The following is a 27,830-nucleotide window of genomic DNA, read 5'->3' on the forward strand; positions in this document are numbered from 1 at the left end:
AGGGAACGACTTCAGAATTTACTATTAAAATTAGCAGGTTTTCCACCGAGTGTGAGCATCCTGTGAGTGAATGGAAGCATGCATGACACACGTGTGTGTGCGTCTGGGGCTGTGCACATGCATGCACACACGTGTTGTGGCTACAGGAGGGACCACGGAGATGAGGATCCTGCCAAAAGTGTGGGAACGAGTCGCTTGGGCCCCTCACCGTGCTGGGATGTGCCCTGTGTGCATGTGTATGTGCCTCAGTGAGCGTGTATGTGTGCACGCATGTTTGTACAGTTGTGTGTCGCTTGTGTGTGTGCTGGCTTGGGCTTGTGTGTCTGTGCACGTGTGCATGCCTGCCTGCACGTGCGTGTGTTTGTGGCTGCATGTGCATGCGGGCATGCCTGTGTGCGCATGCCTGTGCACGTGTGTGCCTCTGCCCTGTGTGCGCATGTGTGCATCCATGTACGTGTGCGTACAACTGTTTGTCTGCCGCATGTGTGCAAGCATGCGTGGATGCACGCGTGTGCATACGTGCATCTGTGCGTGCAGCACTGCGTGTGCCTGTGTCTGCCCCGTGTGTACAAGTGTGTGCGGATGCATGAGTGTGCAATGTGTCCCTGGGTGCATACGTGTGTGCATGTGTCCGTGTACGTGTGCATGACTGCATGTGCCTGCGTGCATGCCCTGCGTGTGCAAACGCGTGTGCCTGTGCGTCCGCGTGTGCGGGTAGGCGCGCGTGACTGTGCGCGTGCCTGTGAGCCCCGCCTGTGCATGTGTGTGCGCATGCGTGTGTGTCCCTGTGTGCGCGCGCGCCCCGGCGCTCCGGCCCCGCCTCGAGGGGGGCGTGGCCCATAAGCCCCGCCTCGCTACGTCCTGGCGTCACGGGGGGGCGGGGGGCGTGCGCGCTCCCGGCGCGGCCGGCACTTCCGGGTTGCACAGCCGGAGGCGCGGGGCCGCGGAGCCGGTGAGCGGGGGGGGGGCCGAGGGGGGACCTTGGGGGCAGACGGGGGGTGAGGGGTGAAAACGGGGTGGGGGTGCAGATGGGGGGGGTTGGGGTAAAAACAGAGGGGCAGGGGCGAGTCGGGGGGGGCGGAGGATGGGCTGGGGGGCACAGCGGGCCGGGTGGGGGGTGCGAGGGCCGGGGGTGCAGGCGGTGGGGTGGATGAACAGGGGGCTGGGGGGGGCGGTGGGTTCAGCCCCCCCCCCTTGGGGTGCAGGGTGGTGGGGGTGGGTTAGGGGAGCGGAGGGGGATGAGTTAGGTGCAGACAGGGTGCAGGACGGCGGCGGTTTGGGGGTGCAGAGGGGTGCCGGGTGGCGGGGAAGCTTTGGGGGTGCAGGGGGGTGGGGGGTGCATGCAAGGGGGTGCCAGCCCCTTCTCACCCCGCTTCCCCTGGGTGCTGCCCTTTCCCCAAATCCCCCCCCCCCCCCCCGGCAGCTCCGCTCGCCCAGGTGCCCGGCGCGCAGCCTCCCACGGCTGCGAGGAGCTGCGGCCCGTCGCGGAGCGTGGGCACGGCCTGCCGGCAGGCTCGTCCCGGCTCCCTGCTCGGGACGTGCCGGGCGCTGGGCGTGTGGGCAGAGGTGCTCCGTGCCCGGTTATCTGCTCTGTGTCACGCCTGTCACGGTCTCGCTGCTTTTTTAAGCTGCTCTCTCTCCTCGCAGACTTAAAGGGCTGCTAGGTTAAAACAGCTCCGCAAACGTAACACGGAGCTAAAGCTCGCACGCTCCTGTCAGTCGCTCTGATGGTGTATTAAAACCACTCTTGTAGAAGAGAATTCAGCCTAGAGGTAAACACGGTGGTGGAAAATCAACCACATCTCTCAGTCGTTTCTTAATTGCTTCCATGATTAAAAATGCCCCCTTCTTGTCGCTGCTTTACTCCCTGGCAAATCTTATCCTGTTTTTGCCAGTCAAAGAATTCACCAGCCTCAGAAACCTCCTCTGTGGGGACAGACTTGGACTGAGGCACCTCTTCTACGTGGTTAATCCTTATTTTGCTCTGCGGTCTGGAAATCCCTCCCTTGTGGATCTTCCCGATGTCTGCGACTTGGAGGTGTCTTTCTAAAAAGTCTGGATGTTGGAGCTGGACTGGCTCCCTGCTAAGGCCTCACCGGTCCTGCACAGAGAGGCACCACCACCTTTTCTGAAAGCCTTGGTAATCCCTCTTTTCTCCTCGTAGTGCTGCCTCAGTGATTTGTGTTTATTCCCGGGGCCTTTTTGAGATCCCCTCCAGAGCGATTGCTGTCTGCTCTTGCGTGTCCCACCTTGCGGTTATGTTCTGGCAGTAAAACCTGGCGTTTAGAGGATTTTGACCCCTGTTATTTCATGCACATGTTTCAATGCACATTTCCACCCAGAGATGTGATGGCTCTGAGGCCTTTCCCTTTATAAACCACGTCAGTCTGTGTCGCGTGTGAACTTCATCAGCGTTTTTCGTTCTCCCCTTGCCCCAGTGCTGCTGCCTCTCCCAAGGCTGAAACAAGGTGGGGTGTCTTGTTCAGTGATGACTTTCACTTCCAGTGGCATCTTTCTGGCCAGCTGGGGTGACCGAAATCCATATGCTAAGCCCAATCTTTGCTTTCAAGGCAAAGCTGGAAGCAGAAGTGTGAGGGAGAGTGTCAGCTCTCCATGGATTACTTCTCTTTTGTCCATAACCATTTCCTCCCACAGAGGATGTCACACGTCTTTGAAAAGTGGAATAGGAGGTTACACTGGAGCTTTTCAGCCTCTCCTTCTTCTCTGGAGGCAGAGGCTAGGGAAGAGCCAGCTGGATCAACAGGGTGAGGAGGAGAGGAGAGCTCCCTGCGGTGTGCAGCCGTCCTTTGAGCTGACTCTGGCGAGGGTCGGAGCAGCAGTAGCTTCAGGGTGCTTGTGTGCTTCATGTCCTCCTCCCTGCATCCCTACAGCAGCTGCCCAAAGCTATAGTCTGCTGCTTTTCCAGAAGGCCCTGAGAGCAGGGCGAGAAGCCCCCTACGACGAAGCTGTCTTCCCAGCCCAGCGAGCAGCCACAAAAGGGCCTGGAGGCCTCCTTGGCCCTTGGTTTGCCACGTCAGGGTTGTGCCATAGTTTCAGTCGCTTGGAGCTGACGCTGTCCCTGGGAGACACGGTCCTTGAGCTGGCTGCGATCTGTGCGGTGGGGCAGTGAACTGCATCGGGGAATTCAGTCCTCTGACAATCTCTGCTGGCACCTGGGCTGGGAGCGGCGAGATTTCAGCGTGTGCTGCTGCGTTGGGTTGGAGAAAGCAGTGGGCTTCGAGACGCTGCCTCAGACTGCACACCTGCGAGGCGGATGAGCGGGGCCACGTCCCCGGGGCTCCCCGCACTGCGGTGCCCCGTTCCTGCTCTTGGAGCTGCCTGCGGTCATCACACTCTCTGATTCAGCCTTGTATTTACAAGGCTGGCATGATCTTTCAGCCACATGAGTGTCACGTGCGCAGAGAGCTTTTACTGCCACATGCCCACGCTGTGGATCAGATGCTCCTTTCCATGGGGTCCCTTAGATCGTTGCTTAAATCCGCTAATATCTTATTATAGCAGAAAACACTGACACCCCAAACTTCTCAGCCAGGTTCATCCCAGAGGTCTTTACAGTGGTTAGAGATGCTGTAGCCTGTGCAGAGATGCTCTCTGCCTGCCAAGCCCTTCCCAGGAGGACCCAGCATGTACAGACAGCCAATGTCTATATAGCTTTCTCTGATTAATAGTGCATTATGTTCTTTATAAATGACATTATTCCATTTAAAATGAGCTGTTGTCAATGAGCTGGACAGTTCTGGTGTCGAGCAGAAAATGCAGAGTTTAAAGAGCCAGTCCCTTCTTGTTCACTTGCTTTCAAACAGTGCAATGCCTTATTTCCCCGGTCGCAGTATGTGAATGCCCTGCGGTATCAGATGGCCAGCAAATTAGCAGAGAAACTTCAGCCCTAGTGACTAGAAATGACTCAAAATCTAGAGTGCAAATATGGGAGTGTCTTGCTGCAACATGTAGGGGGTTTCACAACTTTCCTCAGCTTTGCATAGTTCATCTGTTAGCTCCCCTGCGGGGAAAGCTCGCTCCTGGCCTTCCCTATAGCTTAGGCAAATTGCAGTCTTTTAGAGGGCTGTATAGCAACCTAAAAGAAATTCTGCTCTTTGAGTGTCTGAGGAACGTGGTTTTGCAATCGAAGGCACAGCTGGGAGTTTAGCCTCTGCTTTGCCTCTCCGGGCTGCCCTGTACTGGGTCGGCAGTCCTCCGAGGAGGTTTTGGGGAGGCCTGGGTGCTCCCGCGCAGCCTGCTCGGTTCTCCATCACTTGTCAATCAACTGTCATGAGACTCCCTCTGCAGGGAGGGGATGATCTGGCTTCATCCGTTAGCTGGCGTTTTGATATCTTTATTAGTGCAGAGGGAATCGTACTTCGCGTTGTGTGAATAGCACGGGGCTGATGGTTTGCTCCTGTCTGGAAGGAGATCGAGTCGGACCTGCAATGCTGGTGGACCCGAGGGTCTTCCCTTGGCCATGAGCTGGGCTTGTAACCGCTGCTCCAGCCACCAAGGCCTCCCGCTTCCTACGGGAAACTCGGCGAACCTTGCTGGACTGTTTCCTAGGGGGCTTATCCTGCAGCTAGCTGAGCCCCAGTCGTTGGAGCAGCTGGCTTTGCTGTTTTGGGCTACCTCTGCCAGGGGTTGGCTTGCGTTTTAAGCTGGCTGGGTGCGCAGGGGGTCCTTGCAGAAAGCAAAAGCTTTCCTGGTGGTAAAAATGGCTCCATAGGAGGAGAAGACTGTACTGACACAGGTATTTGGGCTGACTATCCTGTAAAAGCCTTAATTTGCCCTGGGTGGAGGGTGACTAGCACAAGGCTCGTGCTTGGAAAATGACTGGCTCCGCTTCCAGGCCTTGAGTCACAAGTTAACGCCATCGTCGGCTGTTGTTTTCCATTCACAAAGTGTGAGCAGTGACCTGTCATTTATTTATAACTCGGAAAACATCGCTTGTCGGGAGATCGAAGAGCCAAGCTTTAGGACTGAGTGGAGCGGGTCTTAGCCTCTTCTTGGATAGACTTGCTTTTAACAAGTAATTCCCGAAGACCTGGCTGGTTTGTGGCATTCTGGTAAATAAACAGCTCTGCTGTTACACCAGAGATCGCTCTCTTGCTTGGTAGGTAAACCACACAAGCTTGCTTTCGGTTTTATTTCTTTCCATTTTATTTTGTTTATCTTATTTGAGCTGTTTTGGTCTGACTGTGCAGCCTTCACGGTAATGATCGTTGGGAAATGATGTGGGTTTTCTGCTGCAGATGTGTTTGTCTCGGCATTCGCGCGTCCGTCCCGTGCCTTATTGCTTTGAGAGCAAAAGCAACGGTGGTGGCTTTCCAGGGACAGGTTGGAAGTCCTTCTGTACCCGCCTGTTGCTTTTAGAGCCGGCTAGCAGAGCGCCGCTGGCCGCCCAGCTGCCAGCTCTGCCGATACGATTTCTCTGTGCTTTGCCGAAGACTGGTGTTACATGAAATCCGCCTCTGAGCTGCTGATGTGGCACGTTCGTTGTGCTTGTTGTTCAGGAAAATGCTGTCCCGACAGAAGCGGTGTGGTTCAGTGTGTGAAATCACAGCACTGGAAGAAACTGGTTGGGCTGGTCAGGATGGGGGTGAGAGTCCCTCCGAGCTGCTCGCGGTGAAGGCGGCACATGTCCTCCTCTGCGTCTTGGCTCCCGGAGATGCTGAAGGAGACTCTGGTAAAGGAGCTCGTGTTTTTGGAGAACGCCTCCATTGGGGTTTGTGCTAGACAGGCCAGCACAGTCCCAGCTTGGGAAGGACTCGCTGTCCTGCCTCCAGACTGCTGGAGCGATTCAGAGCGGTGCCTGGCCCTGGAGTCTCTCCCAAACTCCTTTGACCTCCAAGCCTATGTGGCTGGAGAGGATTGCTGCCAGTATGGTCGGGAAGTACTTCAGCTCCCACCCAGCCATAGCACGGGGGTGTTGTAGACCAGCACAACCTGGTCCCCAGGTCCCCAAACTGTGCAGCCCACGGTCGGTGATGGGGATGAGCAGAGTCATGCTGCTGCTGAATAAATGCCAAACCTTTTGGCAAGCTCCCGGCCCCTGCTTGCTCAGTAATTCCTGAAAAACAGGGCAGGTCCTTGCAAAAACTGCGCCATCACCTGCTCCCCTTCCACAGCAGTCATGGTGGAGGCCAGCTGGGACACCGTGGTGGCTGATGCCAAGACCAAGGAGGCAGGTGCAGTCCTGGAGCCGAAACACGGGCTCCTTAGCTGTGCCATCAGAAATGTCTTCCTATGCCCAAAGGTTGCGTCTCCCACCCAGAGCAGGGTGGCAGTGGCTGTTGCACCTTGAATTTGTGTTGGGTGATGTGACTAGTTTGTAGGATGTAAACGGGAGGTGATGGGTCTGGTGGCATGTGGGGTAGAGCCTGCATAGCCCCGTGGAGCTGGACGCTGGCTGGATCTCTGATACATTACTGCAGCATAGGGCAGAGATGGGGATGGCTCTCTGTAGTCCTCATCTACTGCTGCTGTCACTTAGGTGTCTTTTCGACACCCTCTCTCCTTGCAGAAACCCCTAGCAGCGACTTGAGCATCTGAGCCAGAGGTTAATGTTCCCGTAATCACTGCGTCCCCTCGTTTCTATGTTGCAATCGAAAGAGAGGAAATCTTATGACAAGTAGTGGCGAAAACAGTTTCCTTTTGCATGAAATTCCCTGTGAACTCTGAACGCGCTGAGGATCAACCCAGAGTTTGTCACCGAAGAGCTCTCGACCTGCCTGAGCCTGCTGCGAGCAGGACCGGCTGCCTGCACTGTCCAGGTTGGTGTGGGGTGTGCGTGGGCTGCTCCGAGTTTGGGCTGCTCTGGATCTGCGCTGCCTTTGCCTTCGTGATTGGCGTTTGCCGTGCAAGTGCTTGTCCGCAAACCGAGCTTCAGTCCTGGGTCTGACAGCTCCCGATGCGGAGAGAGGGGCAGGTTGAGGCTGTCAGCTTAGTTCTGCTTGGGGAAAGCTGCAGGATTTTTTTGTTGGCTAGGAAGTCAAATCTGAAGTATTGATGCTGTACCAAACCCTTTTTCTGCCTGGGCATACATTGGGACCATCCTGCTGGCCTCTGTCCTCCTCTGCTTCAATGGCAAAGCAGTAGCAAACGCTTCCGACTCAGGGGAATAAACCAGCTCTCTGATCCCTTGAGTCTTTTGAAAGCTTCAGAGCAGTAGCTGGTGCTGGAGTCGCTCTCAAATTCTTCTCAACTCCAGCGCGTGTTGCGTCTGAGTCGGGATGCAGCCCCGGGATGGGTGCCTTGCTGACAGCTGTGCACCCTTGTTCACAGGGCCTCCAGGTATATCTAGATTTCGGCACACGGCTCCCAAGAACTGGAGTAGGAGGCTGAAATTCAGGAGCTAAAGGTCCCTTGTTCTCTGCTAACACCCTCCTGTTAGGGATAAATCCAGCAAGGCTGCCGCTGCGTGCTCGGATTTTACCAGGGTTTCCTGTAGCGGGAGGGCGCTGATTTTTTCTCTTCTGCGAGAAACAGCTGCAACAGAGCAGCCCTGTTGTCCGTGCTCCCAGGAGAGGGGAGATCCTGGACTGTCAAACATCTCCCTCTGAATGGAGCAATTCAAAACCTTACAGAAAACCTTTAACGCTCGCAATGCCCTTCCTTCCTGGGTTCCCAGTGTGCGAGGGCTCGGACAGCTCTCTGCCGGGGGCAAGCGTCCAGGCAGCTCTTAGGGTGGTCCCTCTCGGCTGGGTTCGGCAGCAGCATTGGAGTACCGGAGGGAGGAGTTGCTGTCACCTCTACCTGGGGTCCTTCTGTTTGTGCCACTGCAGCAGCAACGTCGTTCACATGTTTCGGTCCCGTCATTCAAACCCTCTTGCTAAATGCATGTGTTTTGATGTCCGTGCTCCATGACCGGTGCCTTGTCATTGCGGGCGCTGTAGAAACCGAAGAGCAATAGTCCCTGACCCTGCACGTCTCTCTGTTGGCTTGACCAGCCCTCAGCCTGGCATCTCACCCAGGTTTTGGGCTGCTTGTGGGCAGCCTGTAAGGGTTAGTTATTCCCTCTTGGTCTCGTACTGTTGGCCGCGCTCTGTTTTGTCTGAAACTCTACTACTACTTGTGAAGCATCATGCCTTTCGATGTGGTCTTGGGTGGGTCCCGACTTGAACTTGGCAGTCATCTGGCCGTGAGCACTTCAAAGCCATCTAGGGATGTGATCTATGCCTCTTGCGTGACTCCGGGTGCCCTTCGCATGGCAGGTGAATTATACGTAAATCGAATAGGTGTTCAGAGCTCAAACGTGCTCCTCCTCCTTGTCCCAAAGGTGACATGTGAACGCAGCGCCCGGAGCGGGGAGCAGCAGGAGCTGAGATGCATTCCTGCCACACAGAGGACCCCAAAGAAGTCATACAGGTGAGTGAGAGCCCCCGACCCTCTCCAACCCACTCAGGTTATTCACGATCCGATTCCAGTTACTGGCAGGGAGCGAACGCGGGATGTGGTAGAACACGTCCATGCTGTGAGCTTGCACTGGGATGTTTTATGTGAGCTAAGTGTGGCTTGTGCTTTCTGGCAAAGAGCATCCTTGGATACTTTGTCTAGTGTGTGCGGTTGCTCGAGTGAGAGTAAATAGACTAGCAGTGGGTGGCCGTGAGTTAAATCACGCCAGACTCTACCTTGGGCTGTGCCCTTGATGGCAGGATCCAGTGTGGGGCAGGAAAGGCGCTAAGCGTTAAACCTGGGCGAAGGAGCCTTGCTGCTCAAGGGTGCTTTGTATGTTCTTTTTCTGCCCAGGTTCTGGAGTCTAAACACGTTTAATGAGCGAGCTTCAAACACAGCGGTTGAGACTGCGTGTTTAATTCATCCTACAGCAGAATTACTCATGCGCTACAGATAAAAACGTTTGCGCTCTTTAATCCTGCTGGCCCGCGGTTGCTGCTCGCAGGCGGGTTGCTTGTGCTAGCAGATCTACAGGACAGCTGTAAAGCAGCCCCTGCTGCAAGGGGTGTCCGCACTTGGGTGTTACAGGCAGGGATAAAGCATGTGCTCCCCCAGCTGTTACCCCTGAACCAGAGCTGCTGTAAATCTTATTTAGATGCATTTCCCTTGCTGAAAAAAAAATTTGGGCTGGAAATCTAATAGGGGCTGTCTGCAGCCAAGAAAGGTAGGTTGCTGGAGAGGGAAAATCATTTCAGAAAGTGTTTCGGAACATAAAGAGCGCCTGTATGGCTCACACAGGAGACATGGCTAGAGATGAGTACGCAGGCACTGTTGTAACACAGACCATAAGCAAGAAGGATGGGGAACGGTCTCCCTCTGATGCTGGTCCTTCAACACCCCATCTGAAAACCCAGCTTGAATCAAAACCTCCCCTGCCCCGTTCTTTGTTCAGTCAGAACGACTGGTGCCTTTCAGCAAAAATTTTCAATGCTGCGTGATTGATACTGAAGCATGAAGTGTTTGATACGGTCCCTGCTGAATTTGCAGTGTTTGCCAAATGTCTGGTGGGAAGTTCAGCTTTCATTTTAAATAATGTTGATTGAGACATCTGGGCTGAGCTGCAATAAAAAAATCTTCTCCGCCAGCATAAAACAGAGAAATTCACTGAATTTACTTCTTTTTGACTCTGTTGTAAGAAAGAGGGAAGCGAAGCTGTTGGAATGTAAAATTCCCACGTTACTGCTTCAAAGCCTGCAAACGCTCCCAGAGGAGAGCCGCTAACACCGCAAGCCAGCCTTTCAAAAACATCTGCTGTGACGCTTTTTGGGGGGCCTGTCCCCGCCGTGCCCTCCGGTTAATCAGCACAGACAGGCTGCTGAGAGCACAAGGAAGATCAATCCATTTGTCTTCTGCTAGCAGAACACATTAGCGCTGCCGCGTGTTGCTTTGCTTCCTCTGCATGGGTTCAAGTTGTATCACAGTCTTTATGAAGGATGACCTCATTAGTGTTTCTCGTTTATCACACATGCTTGTGTAATCCATTTGTTTCCCCTGAGCAAGTGCCTGGAAAGAACTGATTTCTTTTTCTCCCCACCCTTGTAAGCAGTTTGATGTATATAGAGGAAGTGCTGCACGCTCTAAAGGCAACCCTGTAAACCCAGTGGGCCCTGAAACATGAGCTAAAGGAAGCATCATTTGCATAAGTTACTCATTAAAAAAGCCAAGTGAACTGTGATGCCGAGAGCATGAGTCCCCCAGCTTGCCTGGTTCAAATACAGTGTTCTCTAATAGCCGCTGTGAAGCACGTGGATGAAGCAAGAATTGCATGGTACTTCTCTCGGGATGAACCTTGCAGTTCGGAGCCCGTGTTGTCTTTCCTAATCCTTATCTTTATAACGCAAGCACTTTCCGCTTATCTTGCAGCTGATCAAGAAGCAGCTGGTGAATTCCATCAAGGCGTTGCAGAAGCAATATGTAACCTCAGATGCTGTTGTAACCAGCGACGATGGGAACGCGAACACCCTCTGCAGCGCCCTGGAGGCTGTCTTTGTGCACGGACTGAAGGCAAAGCATATAAAGGCAGAGGCCGGGGGAAAAGGGAAGAAGGCAGGAGGCCGGGAGCCTCTTCCCCAGCCCGTCTTCTGGGGCCTGCTGAAGAGCATCACGCATCGGTGAGTGACTGTCCCAGCTGAAAGGCGTTTGCACGCTCAGGCTTCCTGCCCTCCTTTAGGCACTGAGAGGTGCAAGAAGCCGCAAAATTCAGGGAATGACAAACAGAAAGATGGCTAGACAGAAAGATCTGTCGTTATCCCTCCCCATACCTCCCAACCAAAAGCTGGAGGGACCAGATAGTCCCGCAGGGTGTCTTGGTGGACAGGGGGCTTGGGCTGCCCGGGACCAGTGGGAGACATACGTAGGAGAGCAAAGCCCCTGTGATACCAAGCGGTGGTGTGAGGTTGGGTGTCGGGCACCCAGTGGTATCAGCACTGCCTCTACATGTGTGAGGGATGGAGGGCTAAAGCACCAGGAATGAAACCATGCCTTGCCTGCTCAGGGCTCCTTTCTTACCTATTTTTGGGTGCCAGACCATTTCCTGGGACGTCATATCCCTGGTGGCACCCAGGGCACAGTGACTGCACTGGTATAGAGCAGTGGTGGGTTACAGGGATGCAAGGTGCAGGGTCTGGTCTCTGTTCCGCCATTTATCTGCTGGGGACGACTTGCCTCCATTTCTCCATGCATGAAACAGGAAAAACAACACTGACCTTATCTGTGAACTTGGTGGGGTTCTCGTGTGTATAACTATCATTATTTGCTAGGTTTTTTGAACCACTCCCTGCGCAGAATTTTTCCACACCAAGTACCAGCCGACAAGCCAATAGGTTTGAAAGCCTCATCCAAATCCGACTCCACCAGCCACTCCTGAATTATGAAAGAGTAGATGCAAATAACTGTTTGACATGTTGTGGGGGATATTTTTGTGCTCTTTGAACATTTTCTTCATTTTGAGAGACAGATTAAAAACCTTTCAAAACTTTTGCTCTAATTTTTCTAATGGCTGCAGCATCAGCTACTGAGACATGAGCTGGGGCCAGAGGGTTTAGCAAGTGTGTATTAGATTTTGGGGGAATGTACTTGAAATCAGTGGGTTGAGACTAGTCAAGGAGCTTAACCTTACCCAAACCTTGTGATTGTTTTTTGGCTCCTTGGATATTTTCACTGTGGTCCAGTTAATTGGACATTTGAAGCTGGGGTTCAGATGCATTGCTACGAACAAGTATCCAGCCAGTCTGTGTCCCACCACAGCACAGAGACAACGGGAATTGCCCCCGTGCTCCCTTCCTTGGGCTGGAACAAGCAGTGTGTGGGAGATGTCTCCAGCCAGAGAGAGGGGCAGAGCACAGAGGCACTCCTGGGGGTGGCTGGGGTCATAGCCAAAATATTCATGTTTGGGGCATTCAGGAGTTCATTCTTCTCCATAGGAAACCACATTTTCCATGGAGGAGAGATTTTGCAAAGCCTGTTTTGACCCAACTCTTAAATTCCCCGTAGCAGAGCAGTTTGGACAGTTCCTCTTTTCTAAGCGACGTGCAGCCTAAAGGACCGCGGTGAGCAGCCGCACCGTGCAAACCAAAGAGCGTCAGACGGGCAGGATTTCAGGTGCTCTTCCTCACACCCATGCCCTGTCTTCTGGCTGTCTCAACGCTCAGGTTGCCCAGCCCATGGGTTTTCATGACCTGTGGTGTGATGGAGGATCTGGCCCTTTGGTATGCCGTGGTGATTTGGAAATAGCTGCTCACGTTCTCTTCTGTTCTCTTTCCTTCCCCAGCAATATTGTTTCAGAGCTGGAACAATTAGTTTTTATCAATACGGACGTTGGCCGCTGCCGGGCCTGGCTGAGGCTGGCTTTGAACGATGGCCTCGTGGAGTGTTACTTGAAGCTGCTGCTCCGGGAGAGGTCCCGGCTGCCTGAATATTACCAGTCGACAGCTCTGCTCTTAGATGCCGAAGAGTGTGAGTTTCTCCTTAGCTACTTGCAGGGCTTAACATCCTTGACCTTTGAGCTGTCTTATAAATCGGCAGTTTTGAATGAGTGGACTATCACCCCTCTGTCCCTCTCTGGACTGTGTCCTGTTTCGGAGCTGCTGGAGCCCCTAGCATCCTCCGCATCCGAACCCCGGAGAAAGGCATCGCTGGGTTCGATCTCACAGTCTTCAGGCTCCGACGAGATTGAAATTCAACCCTCCATCCTGCCCATTGACAAGAGCAGCAACAAAATCAAGCTCACGTCGTCCTCTCTGAGCCTGAACACGACGAGCTCTTCCCAGCTGTCCTCCAGCCTCGGCTCCGACAGCATCCTGCAGGCTCACTGCACCAGGAGTCCCGAGAGGAGTGAGGAGCCGCTCTCGTGCGACTCTGACCTGGGGACGGCCACTGCCGAGGACTTGGACAGATCGCTCCAAGAGTGAGTCTTTTCCCAAACCTGCTCTTTACAGTGAGTTTTAACCCTCTCCTGGGCTTCTGTTTATTTTCCTTCTATAAACAGGAAAGCTTTCTCCCTGTTTATTTCCAATAAGCTGTTTTGCCTCCCGGAAAGAGTCTGAAAGGTAAAAAGAAGAAATGCTTGACATGTCTTGCTAGTGCCAAGGAAAAAGAGCGCACATCAGAAAAATGCTACTGCCTGGTTTCAGAAATGTAGCAGCTCCCTGGTATGTGCTTGAGGCTGTTCTGAGGCTTTCTGAGGAGGAAAAAATGGTTTCTGTCACAGAAAAGAGTTATAATTTGCAGCTTGTGCAGATAATTCAAGGGAAGGGGGTTGTTAGTTTGTCGTCCCCGTGATTTATTTCTGCAAAACACTCAGCCTGGGAGGACAAAGATTTCCAGCAGGTTGTATAAGCCCTGAGTAATCAGAAAGTAAATGTTTGCTATCACCTTAAAAATGAAGGATGTGCTGGCTAACCTGGCTCTGAATGAGTCTGGCCTTGGGGTGCTGTTTGGCAAATGCACCCTTCCCAATTTTGGTTTCAGAGAGGGCTGCAAACCCAGGAACAAAGTTAGGGCTGCTGTATCTTACTTTATTTGCTGAGGAAGGGCCACCTTTAACTGCAGTTTGCTTTGGAGATGCTGTAGAGCAATAGAAGGCCAGAGCCGAGCAAGTGCTTTTTCAGTTTGCTACCAAAAAGGCTTTGTTATACATTGATTTAAAACAGCGAGCACACTGAAATTCCCACAAAAGGAAAAACTCTTTGTTTCCAGCTGACCAGGATATTGAGTGACTTTAAAACCTTTTTTCTTCTGGCTATTTTATGCCTGTTTAAAAAATAGAGGCAGATTTTGTAACAAAAACAGCGTTTTGAATGGAAAGGTCGAATTGCAATTTGAGACTTTCAAGTGAAATGTTGCCTTTTCTGTAAATATTTTTTTGACCAAAAGCATTATCAGCATCAGTCCAAATTCATTAGGAGTTTTGGAGCATTTGAAGCTGCAGTTTTTGGCAAGGTGATTATTTGTCCAGCTCCTTCCCCGTGGTTTAGACCAGAGCCGCAATCTGTTCTTCCTCATCGATAACAACATTGTTCCCTACTTTTAGGATTTTGTATCTTATGATAATCCCGAAGGGAACCTTCCTTGATTTGATTAAATTCACGATGGAAAGACTTTGTTTTAAATTTTAATCTGGGCTGGTTTAATTTGACCTAGTTGATAGCAAAGTAGGGGCATGGGAACAGCATCTTGTTTGGCCAGCCTCCACTAATAATTGCATGTTACAGTTACAAAAACATTTGAAATTTGGCACGTGGTCCGTACTGGATCCGTGTTGAGGGATTGTACACTGGTTTGGAGCTGTGGGGGGTATTCAGAGCTGTCCCTCAGTTAGTAGTAATGAATCAGAAGCAAATTAAAGTACACTCGTGTGTAGTTAGGAAATCCATAATTTGAAGGAAGGATCCTTTCCTGCTATAGTGTCGACTGGTGCTTTAGAGGGGACAAATGACTTGTTGTCGGGGCCCCTGACGTTCTGGTTAATGTAGCTACGTTCAATCTGATCGATGTTTCTCTTTTAAGGGTATTGTCCGAGTTCAGCAAAGCCCAGCTAAGCCTTGAGCCCGTGGAAGGACGGCTCATCCCTAGCGTGCTGGAGTCCTCCCCGCTGCAGTCCACCTGTCCCCCCGCTGCATCGAAGGCCACCCCGGCACCATCAAATGTCGCACCGGAGAGCTCTGCTCGCTCCGAACCGCCTCCTGATGCAGACGGTCCACACACTGCTCGCACGGGTGATGTGGCAAACACCAGCAAGGTAACTGGTCCTTCCTCTGATGGGGCCGGAAACCCGGCCCGGCCCGAGCCGGACACACCACAGGCCGGCAACACGGCTAGTGCTTCATCCAAGCAGCTCAGCAGTATGAACGGAGAAGATAAAGGTGGCACCAGTAAGATCAGTGGCAGCAAGGAAAGCCAGGCAGTCCGCAGCCCTGCAGCAGAATTCCTCCTTTGCCCAGCATCAGGTTGCCCGGTAGGTGGTACAGCTCATTTGCTGTATTCTTAAATGTCCTTGTTTTTATGTTTGCTGACTAGGAGATCCAATGAAAAAGGAAGATAAAGCTGGTGGCTGTTTCTGAGTAGACTCTGGGTTCTCTGACTGCTCATCTTCTGTGTTGCCTGTACTCTCCCATCAAGCGTTTTGGTGCAAATGGTGCATAGGTATTAAATTCACTGCAAAGTAGTGATGAAAAGTGCTCTGCGCTCCATACACACCTTCTTGGACCCTGGGAGTTCTGTGCATGCAACCAGCCTGGGAGAAATTAGGTCTAAGTAAATGTTCCCTGGCAAAAGAAATATCAAAACTTTTGAAACCCCTTGTGGCAGGTCATTCCTTGCCCAGTCCTCAACACGAGCCGCTGCACTGGGAGGTTTTCTGTTTTATTAATGATATCTGACGGGTGATGAGCTCTTGCACAAATCTGACTTTAGGCTCTGTGTAAGCTGACAGAACAGCCAAAGAGTGGAGTTTCATATGGGCTGAGGCCAAGGGACTTTTCTTAGTTAATGATCCGGATGAGAGGAGGTAAAAACATTGACTGGGCAGGAAAAAAATTGCAGTTTCTCAGCAAGAAAGATTCCCAAGACACATCTGGTCCCAAAGCAGGATGGCATTCGCTGGTGCTTAGGTTAGCTTTAAACATCAGTGAATTTCACCTATTGTTGCCTGCAAAGGGGGTGATGCACTTGCATTTGCTTCCAGGAAACTCTTTGAACAGTCCTGTCCTGTGTCTAACTCTGACTTTTGACTGACTCATCTTTCCACCCTAGTGAGCTGAGCATATACTTCATATCCCCCTCAACGGTTTCTCTGTTTGGTCCTTACTTCTTTTGGCTCTCTCCCAGTTATCCTGTTTCCGCTGCTTCCTCGTGGAGTTGGGCCAGTTTGACTAATCTATGTATAACATACGGTGTCAACAGGAAATTCCCTCCTGCTTTCGCATGACTCATGGAGCGACCTGCATTCCTGATCGGAGAATAAACAGAGTCTTCCTATACTTTGGAAATCGCACTTCTCACTGGAGGGTGGCAATGACGATCCTGCTGTGATTTAGTTCGTGGTCACGATAAAAGGCTCTTTGAAAGCACGAGAGGAAAATCGAGTGGTCACTCCTGGTGGGGCGCAGCCCTGGAGGGGTTGCTCCATGTCTAGAGCGGCTGCTCCGTTTTGCGGGAGTCCTGAACTTGGTTGTGTTTTGCTCCTGCTGTTTCTTTGGGGAGCCTGTCCCCGAACCTCAGTCTATTCTCGCCAGCCAAACTCTCAGATAAACTACAGCCATGTGTTCTTTTAGCTTAAAGAGTTTTCTTCTCCCTGTGGGTCCTTCTGAAATGCTGAAACAAAGGTTTCCTTTGCCTTCTCTGCCTCATTTCTTTTTTTCCTGATCTAATCAGAACAGATATTTGTAGCATCCACTTCTCAGATGTAGGTCTCTGCTCCCCATTTCATCTTAGACATCCTTCTCTGTACTCTTCCCAGTCTGTATTCTTCCTGGAATATGGATTATACCACTGCTCCAGGTGAGCTTGTACCAGTGCCTTCTACAGTAGTGCTAATATTTCACCGTATCTCCATTGGAAATACTGACTGGACCAAAGATCTTGCATGTGATACCCATTATTGCAAGGAACGTGCTCCTTTTTCTGAGCCCCTCTATGATTTTAGGGAGAAGGAACCAATCAATATGTATTTTTGGACTTAAAGACCTGCCAGTTCTTTGCAGTATACCACGAGTGCGTTTGGCCCTGAAGTGGCAGCTAAAGGGCACTCTAAATTGCACTCAACTAAAGCCCATGGTCAGAAAGTGATTTGCCTGGAGAGGAGAACCAGGCAGTGACTTGACTTGGCAAGATGTTGTACAGGTCTTTTCCTTGGAGCTCTGCAGGGCTCAGTGAGGGCTTAGCAAATTTTACCAGCTGCAAATGCGGTCTCTTCCAGGGTTTATCAGAGAAATCAGTGTCTGTGTAGCCATGATCAACGTGGGGAGGATGGTTGGTGTGATGATGAAGACCTCCCAGCATGATGCAGTTCACTGCATCACCCGAGTGAGGACATCCTGTGGTCAGCCTTACAGAGCTGTGATTAGCTAAACAGCCTTTTAGCTCGCTGAAATGTGATTTACCCTCTGACTGTGTGCGGCCTATTACAGAGGTGCCTGAGTGGCCAAAATCAGCGTGCTTTGGTTTGGGGTTTGTTCCCACAGAAGGGTCACTGTGGACATGTGTGTTTGAGGAGTAAGGGCCTGGGCTTGATAATGGGTTTCTTCTTAGCAGAAAAGAAAGAGCTGGATCTCGGAAGATGATTTCTACAGGCCCTCTCCAGGAGAGAGCGCAACCGACATCAATGGCTTTGCGCCGGATCGGGAAGAAGAGGGTCCGACCACAGGGCTGATTAGTGCTCTTGATTTGGAAAGGCTGTCCGTGCCTTCCTCGGATACCGGGAAGCCCAAACTGTCGCCAGAACCAGAACAAAAGGGCTTCAGCGTTGTGCATCGCAGACAGATGGGTATGTGTTCCCCTGCTAAGCCAGTGTCCCATCTTCTGCTGTAATTGTACGTCTTCTCTGGGCAACGCTCAAGGGTTGGGGTGGGTGTTTCAAGTTATTATCTGTTTGTGAGGCAGCTATTTGCTGTTGCTGAGCTGATGGCATCAGTAAAAGCTCCAGAAGTCAGTAGTGACAGATTACTTTGGGCTCTCAGCATTACTGAGCCTAGGTTAGCTTTGGTGGAAAACATTTTAAGGGGAGGGGAGATGCACTGGGTGCCTCTCTTCCCCATGGCTCTGTCCACCTTGTGGGACAGATTTCTTTTATGCCATCCCTCCCATTCTCAGATTTGAGACAAAACGCATGTGGACAGATTATGGAGGCACAGGAAGCAGATCCTTTAAACTCCTGCCCCATCCCATCTTCCACCAGGATCAGCTCTCTCAGCAGCTGTGATGCCTCTGGCTGTCACGTGTGTGCATGTGTGAGCTGCTTGTTGGCTTTTCTCTCTCCACCTGATTTCCCCTTTGGTTATACTGAGACCTCTGCTCTTCCCAAAGGTCTTTCCAATCCTTTCCGAGGGCTCCTGAAACTGGGCAGCCTGGAGCGGAGAGGAGCCATGGGCATATGGAAGGAGTTCTCCTGTGAGCTGTCGCCGCTGGAGTTCAGGCTCTTCCTGGACCACGAGGACCGTATCTGTGTCGAGAGCTATTCCCTGCTGCGGTGTGAGTCACTGGCACTGACACACTCTGATGGCCGTTTTGAGCTGGTTTTCTTGGGGAAAAAACTGTACCTACGAGCTCCTTCTCAAGATGAGGCTGAGGACTGGTTAGACAGGATCCGTGAGGCATTACAGAAGTGTCGGCCTCAGCTGGAGGAAGAGGAGTGGGAGACGCTAGAGTATCCAGAAGACGGTGGTGAAAGCCAGCCTGTACCCAGCGACTCAACTGCTCTTCTCCAGTACAACGACATGCCTGCAAACAGCTTTGACTGGACTTCAACTCACGAACCAGAATTGGATGCAATAAAAGAATCTGTTCTTTATGTGGATGTAGATAAAACATGGGTCCCTTTTATTTTTTCCTTGTCATTAGAAACTTTAAAGTGCTTTAAAGTGAGGAACAATGACAAAATTTTAAGTAACAGTTATGGTATAGAGACAATCCAGGATATCCTTCCAGACACGAGCCTTGGGGGACCTGCATTTTTCAAGGTCATAACATCTAAAGCTGTCCTGAAGCTGCAAGCCGAGAACGCAGAAGAAGCAGCATCGTGGAGGGAGTTGGTCCGAAGTGTGCTCACAGCCTATCTGGAGACCGCGGAGGAGGCACTGACACTGGGTGGCAGTTTGGATGGGAACTCTCAGGTCGTCCTGAAAAACATTGTGAAGGAAAATGGCTTCTTGTTACAATACCTGGTGGCCATCCCCGTGGAGAAGGGCCTGGACTCTCAGAGCTTCATCTGTGCAGGTATACGTTGGCTTGTTCAAATACAAGAAGCCCAGCTCGGCCTTGGAGGTTAATGTTGCATTCATTAAGGTTAACGAGGTTACATCAATGTTAAGGAGATGCTTGGAGTCCCTCAGCCAACCCAGTGCAGGGCAGCTGATCGTTTCCTCATCCAGAGCCCCTCGGTTGGGCTTCATCTCTCTGGCCAAGCTGCTGGGGAGGAGGGAGGCAGCAGTTTGCAGGCCTGGGAGTCAGGAGCTGCTGTTGTGGAATTCCAGACTCCTGCACTAAAAGCCTTTGCTGGGCAGGGGAATATCCCTTGCATGGCAGGGGTGAATCCCCCACCCCAGAACAGCTTCCACAGTCAAACTGGACTGCTGCTGGTGTCCTGTTTAAGAGGCTCATGGTATAGAGAGTTGGAGGTCTTGGCTTTAAGGCAACCTTAGACGGGCCTGATGTAGCTGAGAGGCCCAGGACTGTCTTGCTGGACATTTTGTGGCCACGATCTGTGGGGTAAGTGCAGTCAAAGGCAAATGCAAGTCACAAGGGAGGAACTGGTCTTCCAGTAGAGTAGCACTGAGATACTGGCATTCCAGTAGGAGCGAATATTACGATGGGTGTGATGAGCTGATTTTGTGAAACGTTCACTTCCACTAATGCCTCTCAGCACACTGGGGTAATTAATAAGGTATAATAGGGTTGGCTTAATAGGGTAACACTCACGGACCTCTATGGGAGGTATAATTTGTTCGTTATCTTGGTAAGTTAATTAAACTTCAGATTTCTCTCCTGCTCCAATTATGCTTCTTGTACCCTCCAGGTTTTCCAGCAGTTCTTCTAAATTTCTCTTTCTTATATTTCCCGTTGACTTGTTTTTGGTTTTGATCTCTTCCTTTACCTTCAGCTCCCTCCAGGCTCCGTCCTGCATTTTCCACCTACCAATAGATGGAAGCAGCAAGCTGCAAAGACAGGTTTCACTTCCCAGTTGCTTTGTGAAGGTTTCGTTAGGTTCCTGTCTGCCCTTTGCTCTTGGCCTGCTGCTGCTTTTATTTCCCTTTTAGGCTAGCTGGGAAGCTGCAGCTCCGAGCTGGCCAGCGCGGGGCAGGTCTGCCGCGTCCGACGGCGCCTAGCCCTCGCTCTGCTTCGCGCTCGCCCCCAGCCAAGCGCTGTCGCTGCCACTCGCTCGCGCCCCCCTTTCCCAGTCTGGCACCTAAGCGTGGTGCTTCCTTTTTGGCACAGGAGTGGTTTCCTTATGTGTCAGGGCATGACAAACTAGAAGAAATAGAGGCTTTTTTTTAAAAAAAAAAAAAAAAAAGCAATTCGGATAGTAACACCTGAGCTCTGTAGGTTTTGCTAACGCATTCCAGCTACCCCAAAGTGCAAACGACTACAAGACAAAATCTTCAGTGAGGGTATCAGTTGGCCTAGCTCTTCACAGGGCAGACACAGCCTGAGACTGCAGCAGTTGGAGGTCAGAGATTCACTTATTCTGTCAGTTATTTTAGAGAAGTGAAGCCATTAAAAATAGCACAAAGAGTTTCCATGTCTTCATGACTCCGAATTAGATGCGTTCACTTTTTAAGTAAGACTAAAAGCCCTGCAGATTTCCCCCGAGATCTGAGACTCGAGCTGGGTTCCTTTTGGATTACACATCACTCTATAATAAAAGCTTCTTTTGTTTAATTCATCCCAACCTCATCACTTGCAGATGAGGATCCTGGATGTGTTTTTGGTACCCTGCAGTGGCAATGGGAAAGAGAAGGGCAGAGTGAAGGCAAAATAGGGCGAACAAAGTTACTGGCGGAGATGATGGAGCAGTCAGGTAGGGTTTAAGTTCTCCACCAAACCACTGTGGTGTCTCCACAGTTTACTTTTGGTAAAAAAGTTTAAACTGAACCATTGGATGGATAAATATGTGACAGATTCAGGATGAGACTCCCTTTTCATGGAGAACGTGTGAGGTGGCTCCTGTAGGGCTTTTGTGGTCTAAGTCACGGCCCCTCACAGGTGGGGAAGGGGCCGGGGAGTTCTCACCGAATGTGCCGGTATGTTGGTGTGCTTTTGTACCTCTCCGTTGCTCCAGGCAGAGCCTGGGGCTTACAGCAGAGGTTTGGAAGCCCCAGCTGTAGCAGTAAATGCACTGTGATGGGAGACCATGGGTTGGACCTGTCTGATTTTGACTGACAAACACTGCCTTTAACTGCAAAAAGGTGCTTGAGGGAATGTGTTCCCACATCGCCAATATCCCCTCTTTTCTTCTTCCACTGCATAGTGTGGGCAAAAATTAGAGCATTTGCCAAGCATAGGCTCTTGCTTTAGCTGATCTTCAGCCCTTTCAGAAGTTTTCTCACCCCGTTCTCTCCCCACCATGGCTTTGGTGTCTTCCCCTGTCCTGGCAGCAATGGGAATGGGCTTTTAGGGCAGCACAGGTCTCCTCTCACCATCTCATCTCTGCTCCCTCAAGGCTGCTCCAGGCAGATCGGCTTCTCCTTCGTGAAGCCCAAACTCTGCGCGTTCTCCGGCCTCTACTACTGCGACAGCTGCCACCAGGATGATGAGATGGTGATTCCCTCGCGCCTCATCCACAACTGGGATCTGACGAAACGAGGGGTAAGTCCGGGGTCAGTCTGCACAGGGAGCGGGGAGAGGGTCCTGCTTCTGCCTGGAGCGCTGTGTGGACATCACAGCCCTGGGGAGGGTGGTTGGGACGGGAACAAGCTGCCCCAAGAAGTGGAGTCTGCTGTGGGAAGAGCATCTGGTAAAGCTGAGGGGCAAACTCACCCCACGTCCTCGGGCTGGACTGTAGGGTTGTAGCCTAGACCTCCTGGAGGTCCCTCTGAACATCTTCACACTCAGTGGAGGTTTCCTTCTCCCCTGTGCTTCCCTCTCAAGCCTTCTTGGCTGCCAGGCAGCGCTGCAAAGCCCTCCCGCATGCACCGCACGGGTGGCCTCTCTCTCTGCTGTAGGTTTGCCGGCAAGCTCTCAAGTTCCTGACCCAGATCCGTAACCAGCCGCTGATCAACCTGAAGCTGGTGAATGAGAGCCTGTATGACCACGTGGAGAGGATGAGCCAAATCTGCCGGAGCAGGGAGCAGCTGAAGCTGCTCGGAGATTATCTCATCATGTGTCGCAGCGGGGCCCTAAAGGAGCTGAGCAAGCGGTGAGGTCCATCTCCGTCACGGGGGGGTTAGGCCTGAATCCCCTCTCCCTGCTTTGACGTTATTTTGTCATTGCTGCTGCTGTATGTTTGGGGAAGTTGAAGTACCCAGAGGGCCATCCAGCACCCCTGATTGCGTCCTGATCCTTGAGACTCTTCCTCATTGCTAATCCTTTGATCGGGGATCGGTGCTGTCAGGGTGTGGATTTGTTTTTGAGCTCTGTGTCATCTGCCATAAGGAGTTATCCATCTGTTTGCTGGCTCGGCACATTGAGATGTGACTAAGGAAACACCTTCCTGAACCAAGGAGGCCTCTAGCCAGACAGGAAACACCTGGGAAAATAGATGTGCTTTTTTTTCCCCTTTGAAATGCTCTCAAACTATTTTCAATGACAGGATTTGGGATCCGTTGTATGATGTAAAATCAGGTTTACAGTAACTTTCTTAAGGGGCCACATCGTCTGGGCTCCTTCTTACTTGGAGACTGTTGAAGATGTAGTGGAAATTATCTAATGTGTTATTTTCTGTGCTTGTTTGAAGGCTTGATCACAGGAACTACCTCTTGGAGTGTCCCCACAAATACAGCGTCACTGATTTGAGGCAGGTGAGAGCTTTGCACTGTTGTAGAGTTTCACCGATAAAACATCCCAGTTTCTCTATGCGGAAACAACGCATAGAGCAGCACAGAAAGCAGCACTTTTTAAGCTTGAATAGAAGAATTCAGCCAACTTAGTTTTCATCATCTCTCTTCTTTTTGCATTGCTCTTTCTTATTACACACACTCTGCAAATTTGCCCATTTGCTTAAAGGCTAAAATAACTGGCACAGGCCTGTGTTCATTGAGAACAACGGAGATCACACAAGCTAAATTGTTTGACCTCTCTTTAAGACAGTATTGTCACTATCTTGTCTCCATATAATCTTTTATCCATTGCAAATAATTTTGGGGATGGTAATACAAGGCTCCGCAGCAGCTGAGTTTCACATCCGCTGCGAAGCCAGAAGCCCCAGTCCTGGCAGATAGTGGGTGCTGCTGTGGAGTCTCTCTGGTGCCCCATTGAGACACGAAACCCCAAGGCAGGCACGTGAGGTTTTGGGTTGCTTGTGGACGTGAGCTTCATCTTTACTTGGCAGCATGAAACATGGATGCTTCCCATGTGAGAAGAAGCAGAGTGCCAAACCAGACAGAGACAGGCTCTGTGTGTTAACATCTGATGTGTCCCTGCTCCGCAGATAGCCGATGGCGCATTTGAGACATTCCTGCAGTCTTTGATCCAGTTTGCTTCCCATCACGTCTACAGCTGCGACCTGTGCACTCAGAGAGGCTTTATCTGTCAGATCTGTAACCGGAGCAACATCATTTTTCCCTTTGAGTTAGACACAACCACCAGGTAAGTGATGTTTCCAGCACGTCTCACTGTTGTGAGACCTCTCAAGGTTATTTCTTAGGTGACGGCCTCATGTTTGGCCTGTGACTGGCTTTTCTCAGGCATCTGAATTGTCCACTTGGTCCCTCTCAGAGCCTCGGAGCGGGGCTCTCTGCTTTCTAGGCCAGCATCTGCACGTGCCCACGGGGTGGCCTGTCCTCACTGGCCACTGGGAATAGGGCTGTTTGTGCATCCACTGACATTTCCTCTTCTCTGAGAGCTTTGAGGCCAAGGCCTGACCACATTCTCACAATAATCAGGTGCCTTCAGTGACTCAGAGCTTCTCTGAACAAAAAAAGGCATGTACCGGGCGAGAGGAGGGGCAAGCCTAGCAAAGCTGAGATATGACCAAGTGGTTGGTTGAATTGAGGAGGGCAGGGAGGCTTTGCAGATTGAATAGCAGTGTCTGTATTGCGTAGATTTACACAGCGTCTTGCTGTCGGCCCGCAAAAGGCTCGCCGTGCTCTGGGTCCCAGGGCGCGAGGGGGCTGGGAGGAGAAGCAAGGATGAGCACGTGCTGGGAGGTGCTGGGGAGAGATTGGGACCATTCCCTGCCGGAGAGGAGAGAGGCCGGCCACAGAGGAGACCACTAAAGGAGCTGGACAGGGACCTATACAAATCTGAAGGGGAATAATGTGCTTTCATCTGTCTTTTTCTACCTGCGGAGCTCACTGCTGCTGGATAGCACGAGGTTCAGCAGCTGAGCAGATTTGGAACTGGGATATATCTGTCAGAACGGGTGTGTTTATTCCTGCAGATACGGATTTGTGTTTTCTAAAGAAATAGGTATCGAATCCTTCCTGCTTGGTCCAAGGCATAGCCACCGTAGGTGGAGAGAGATTCATGGCTTTCAGGTTATTCAGTGATGGTCCATTCAGAATTGGTTATAAGCCTTTTCCTGCCTTAGACACTTGACTGGCTGATAGTCTGCATGGTTTTGCTTTGACCTGGCAGTTCCTAAAACCAAGCAGTGATATCCAAAGGCTCCAGAAAATGTCTGCAGGACTGGGGTAACAGGGTGCCTCATGCATTTTGCGGTTGCAAATATTTCCCCGGGCGGCTGAACAGGATTGCTCATTATCACTGCTTGCTGCAGGGACAGCATCGTTCCTGCTATAGATGACAACATCCCCGGGGGAGCGGTTTTCCCCAGAAGAAGAGCCCACGGGCCCTGGGAAGAGCGAGTTGCTCCACGCAGGCGCGCGAGGTTGAGCTTTGCTGGCAGCAGGGTGGAGGTCTCACGTCCTGTTAGCCGGGCCTTTGTAGCTGACCTCTTTTCTCGTGGAGGAGGCTGAGCTGGGTTTCGTAGCAGGAAAGCAGCTCGAATACATCGTCGCCAGACTCAACCCAGCTTCCTGCCCCTCCGCCGCGTGTGTGGCAGCCAGCTGCTTGGGTCGCGCTATAAGTCAGCGGAGGATGCGTCTGAAACGCCTCCTAACAATAACCCAGCCGGGCGAGTGACGTTTTCATCTTCACATCAGCGGCGGCCGCTTCCTGCGATCACTGCGCCGCAGGTGGAGGCAGGAGTCGCTTCCTTTTGGCAGCAGCTTGTTCAGAAACGCACAGGGCGAAACCTCAATTTCACTGAAGGCAAAACTCGTGGTGGCGGCGGAGGGGCTGCAATTGCACCCGTCTCTCCCGCTCCGCAGCGGCTGAGAGGAGCTGAGCCGGCACCGGTAATTCGGAGAAGCTGCATGAAAAACGTTCCGCTGGAAAAATGAACAGTGCCGGGCAGCAGCTCCTTGTCCATCCATATCTTTACATGCAGCAGTTCCCATATGCTGCTTAACGGCAGCTTTGCACCTGCCTGTCAGGAGCAGGATTTGTCCCAGGATCTTTCAGGCTGGAATAGCACTGTTGTATTTCGGTCGTCTCTCGCCTGGTTGCCTCACTCGGCTTTTCTTCACTTCCTCCACGTTTACCCTCTCCCCTGAGCACCCAGGAGGACTGCTGTTTCTTTGGAAAACGGAGCTGAAGTCTCATGCCTTTTGCCTCAAATTCAGCACCGGCTTGACGACATTAGACGGGACACGTGCGCACAAGATGTTCGCACTTCACAGTTCGGGGCATTTATAAATTTAGCTAACCCTCTGGCATGTGGCCCGGCAGCATTTTGCTGCTTCTTGCAAGGTGAAATAGGTGGGGGCTCGCAGCTGGGAAGAGGAGGAGTAAAGCTCAGCGTTGGTAGCGCTGCCTTCTCTTCTGTTTACTCGAGATAACTAGTGAACGCCCCTCGCAAAGATGGGTGTCTCCGCCGAGGCGGCCCAGCGCAAGGTATAATTTGCGGCTGTTTACATTCCTGCTGCGTTGCAGCCCTGAGTCAGACGGGAAGGTCCCACGGGAGCGCTCGTGAGGCCTCCCCGCTGCCGGGCTGGCTCGCCCAGCTCCCCCGGATCAGCGCACAACGGCAAAACTTTCCCTGGCCGCCCCTTCCTCCTCTGCCCATCCCCAGGGCAAACGCAGCCGTTTCCTGCGTCTCCGATGTCCCCGAACAATGTCGCTAGCTGTCTGGCAGCGCTTCCTGCCGCGCGCGACACAGAGGCGGTCGGGTCCCACGGTGGGGACGGGGGTGCCCTGGCTGCGCCCCAGCGCCGGCGAGCGGAGGGGAGCATCTGCGCTCTTACCCGTTTGGCTTGCCCGGCTGCAGCCCGTCCTCGCCGGTGCCGCTGCGTGCGGGGAGCTGGGCGCTCTCGGCAGCTTTAAAATTGCCCTGCACCCTCTCCGGCTTTCATGACTCAGCCCGAAACCTTTTCACTCGATCTCGTGCTGCTTGAAAGCCTTCGCTCCCCGCCTCCCCCGCGCTGAAAGCAAGGTGCAAAGCTCGCTGCTTGCTTAATATCTCGCTCTTTCATCTGCAAAAAGCCGACATCGTGGTGGCAGCTGACTGCAACCAGCCGTCGGCGGGGCGGGTTGTTCTTTACTGGCTTGCTGCTGCTTTTATTCTGTGCTTGCTGGAGGTAGATCCTTTGGCTGATTTTGTACTGCTGCTTGCTAGAAACGTTTATCTATTTGTTTCATACGTAACTAGTGGCTGACACTTGCTGTGACCCATCTAGGTGTTGGCAGCGCTCTTTTCTCAACGGGGGCTTGGAGGAAATAGAGACAAGGAAGTATCCCTAGGTCTGGTTTGGTAGGAGTAGTTTGGTCTTTGCTCTGATGTTGCCAACAGGGTGGGGTTTTGCCTTGTTTCTTGTAGGTGCAGCCAATGCAAAACCGTCTTCCACCGCGACTGCCAGGCCAGCGTGAAGTCCTGCCCCCGCTGCGAGCGCCGGCAGAGGTACCAGCAAAAACTGGAGGCGGACGTCGGCGTGGAGCCAAATCTATAGTGTCCAGGGAGCAACCTGAACACTGCACTTTGCTTCTCCGCAAGCTGGAATAGCGCAAGGAGAAACGGGGTTGCGTGCCACAGGCCTTGCAGGTGTAGAAAGTAGATTCCCACCTCCCAGGAATGGCTCCTGCGCGGCCGTTTCCCAGGGCTGGAGGACGGGAGTGGTCAGTGCTGGGTGATGCGCAAAGGCATGGGTGCTCCTGCTGCACGGAGAGGGATATCTCCCCTCCTGAGGCTGAGCAAGGAGGGCTGGAAAGGTCCAACCAGGAGGAGAAAGACCAGCAGCTCGCAAAGTAACATTCCCCCTACTCACACAAACCTGGTGCTGCTCTGGGCTGGTCCAATTCTCCTCCCTGGTGACAACCTCCGTTCTCTTTGGCCTCATCTCAAAGGCGCTTCGCCTCGCAATGGAAACGCAGTAGGTTTCCAGGGTGTAAATATGCAAGATAGCAAATCAAGGGTGTTGGATAACTGACATTGATTAAAGCTCTAGTTTTTTAGGATATTCAGTACTGAAAACCAGTATTTTTTTATGTGGGATTTTGCACAAAACTCGCTTGCCCGCTTGGGGAAAACCAACCACGGCCGCACCACGGATCCAGCAGCCCGGGGTTTGGGAAGGGGCGCCGAAATGAAACTTTGTGCCTTTAGCGGTGTGAACGCCGGGGGCCGCTTTGAACGGCGGCTTCCAGGCCCCGCGCTGAGTGGGCGGTGTGAGCCGTGAGCCAGGGAGGCCGCAGCGGTCGCCGGGGGAGGAGAGCATCCCGCCCGCCTGCCTCGGCCTCTTTCGCTTTGAGAATCCACCAGGACAGCGTGGTCTTCATGAAGAGAGGAAAGAAATGAGCCGGTCTGCTCCTCCCTGGCTGCTGATTTTAACCCTTGGCCAATTGTGAGGCCAGATACAAATTTTATTTTCTTTTCACCCCGGTACAAAAATGATTAAAGTTTATTTAACAACGAGCACAGCTGTCTTGTGGGTTTGCTTCTCCACGGCAGGCGACATGAGAGGTTTCCAGGCCTAAAGCCAAGGTCAGGCCTCTTGTCTCGG

The 27,830-nt window shown here is 52.1% G+C and overlaps 1 protein-coding gene across 8 annotated transcripts; it reads left to right on the forward strand.

Moving 5' to 3' along the window:
• The first annotated feature begins 846 nt into the window (after positions 1-846).
• On the forward strand, positions 847-27,742 carry PLEKHM1 (pleckstrin homology and RUN domain containing M1). Of its 8 annotated transcripts, none has more exons than XM_067311832.1 (13): positions 851-952; positions 6,530-6,779; positions 8,285-8,373; positions 10,324-10,571; positions 12,230-12,865; positions 14,467-14,914; positions 17,209-17,443; positions 17,983-18,891; positions 21,335-21,480; positions 21,837-22,030; positions 22,568-22,631; positions 23,261-23,418; positions 24,551-26,735. In XM_067311832.1, exons 3-13 carry the CDS (start codon positions 8,332-8,334, stop codon positions 24,747-24,749), a joined length of 3,279 nt encoding a protein of 1,092 aa, XP_067167933.1. In that variant the 5' UTR covers positions 851-952; positions 6,530-6,779; positions 8,285-8,331; the 3' UTR covers positions 24,750-26,735. The 8 variants fall into 8 exon arrangements, with proteins under 8 accessions (XP_067167939.1, XP_067167938.1, XP_067167933.1 ...); XM_067311833.1 differs by lacking the exon at positions 851-952 and adding an exon at positions 5,104-5,119; XM_067311831.1 differs by lacking the exon at positions 6,530-6,779.
• Positions 27,743-27,830: the final 88 nt, after the last annotated feature.

Source organism: Apteryx mantelli, chromosome 28 (genome assembly GCF_036417845.1).
Source record: "Apteryx mantelli isolate bAptMan1 chromosome 28, bAptMan1.hap1, whole genome shotgun sequence".
Lineage (NCBI taxonomy): Eukaryota > Metazoa > Chordata > Aves > Apterygiformes > Apterygidae > Apteryx > Apteryx mantelli.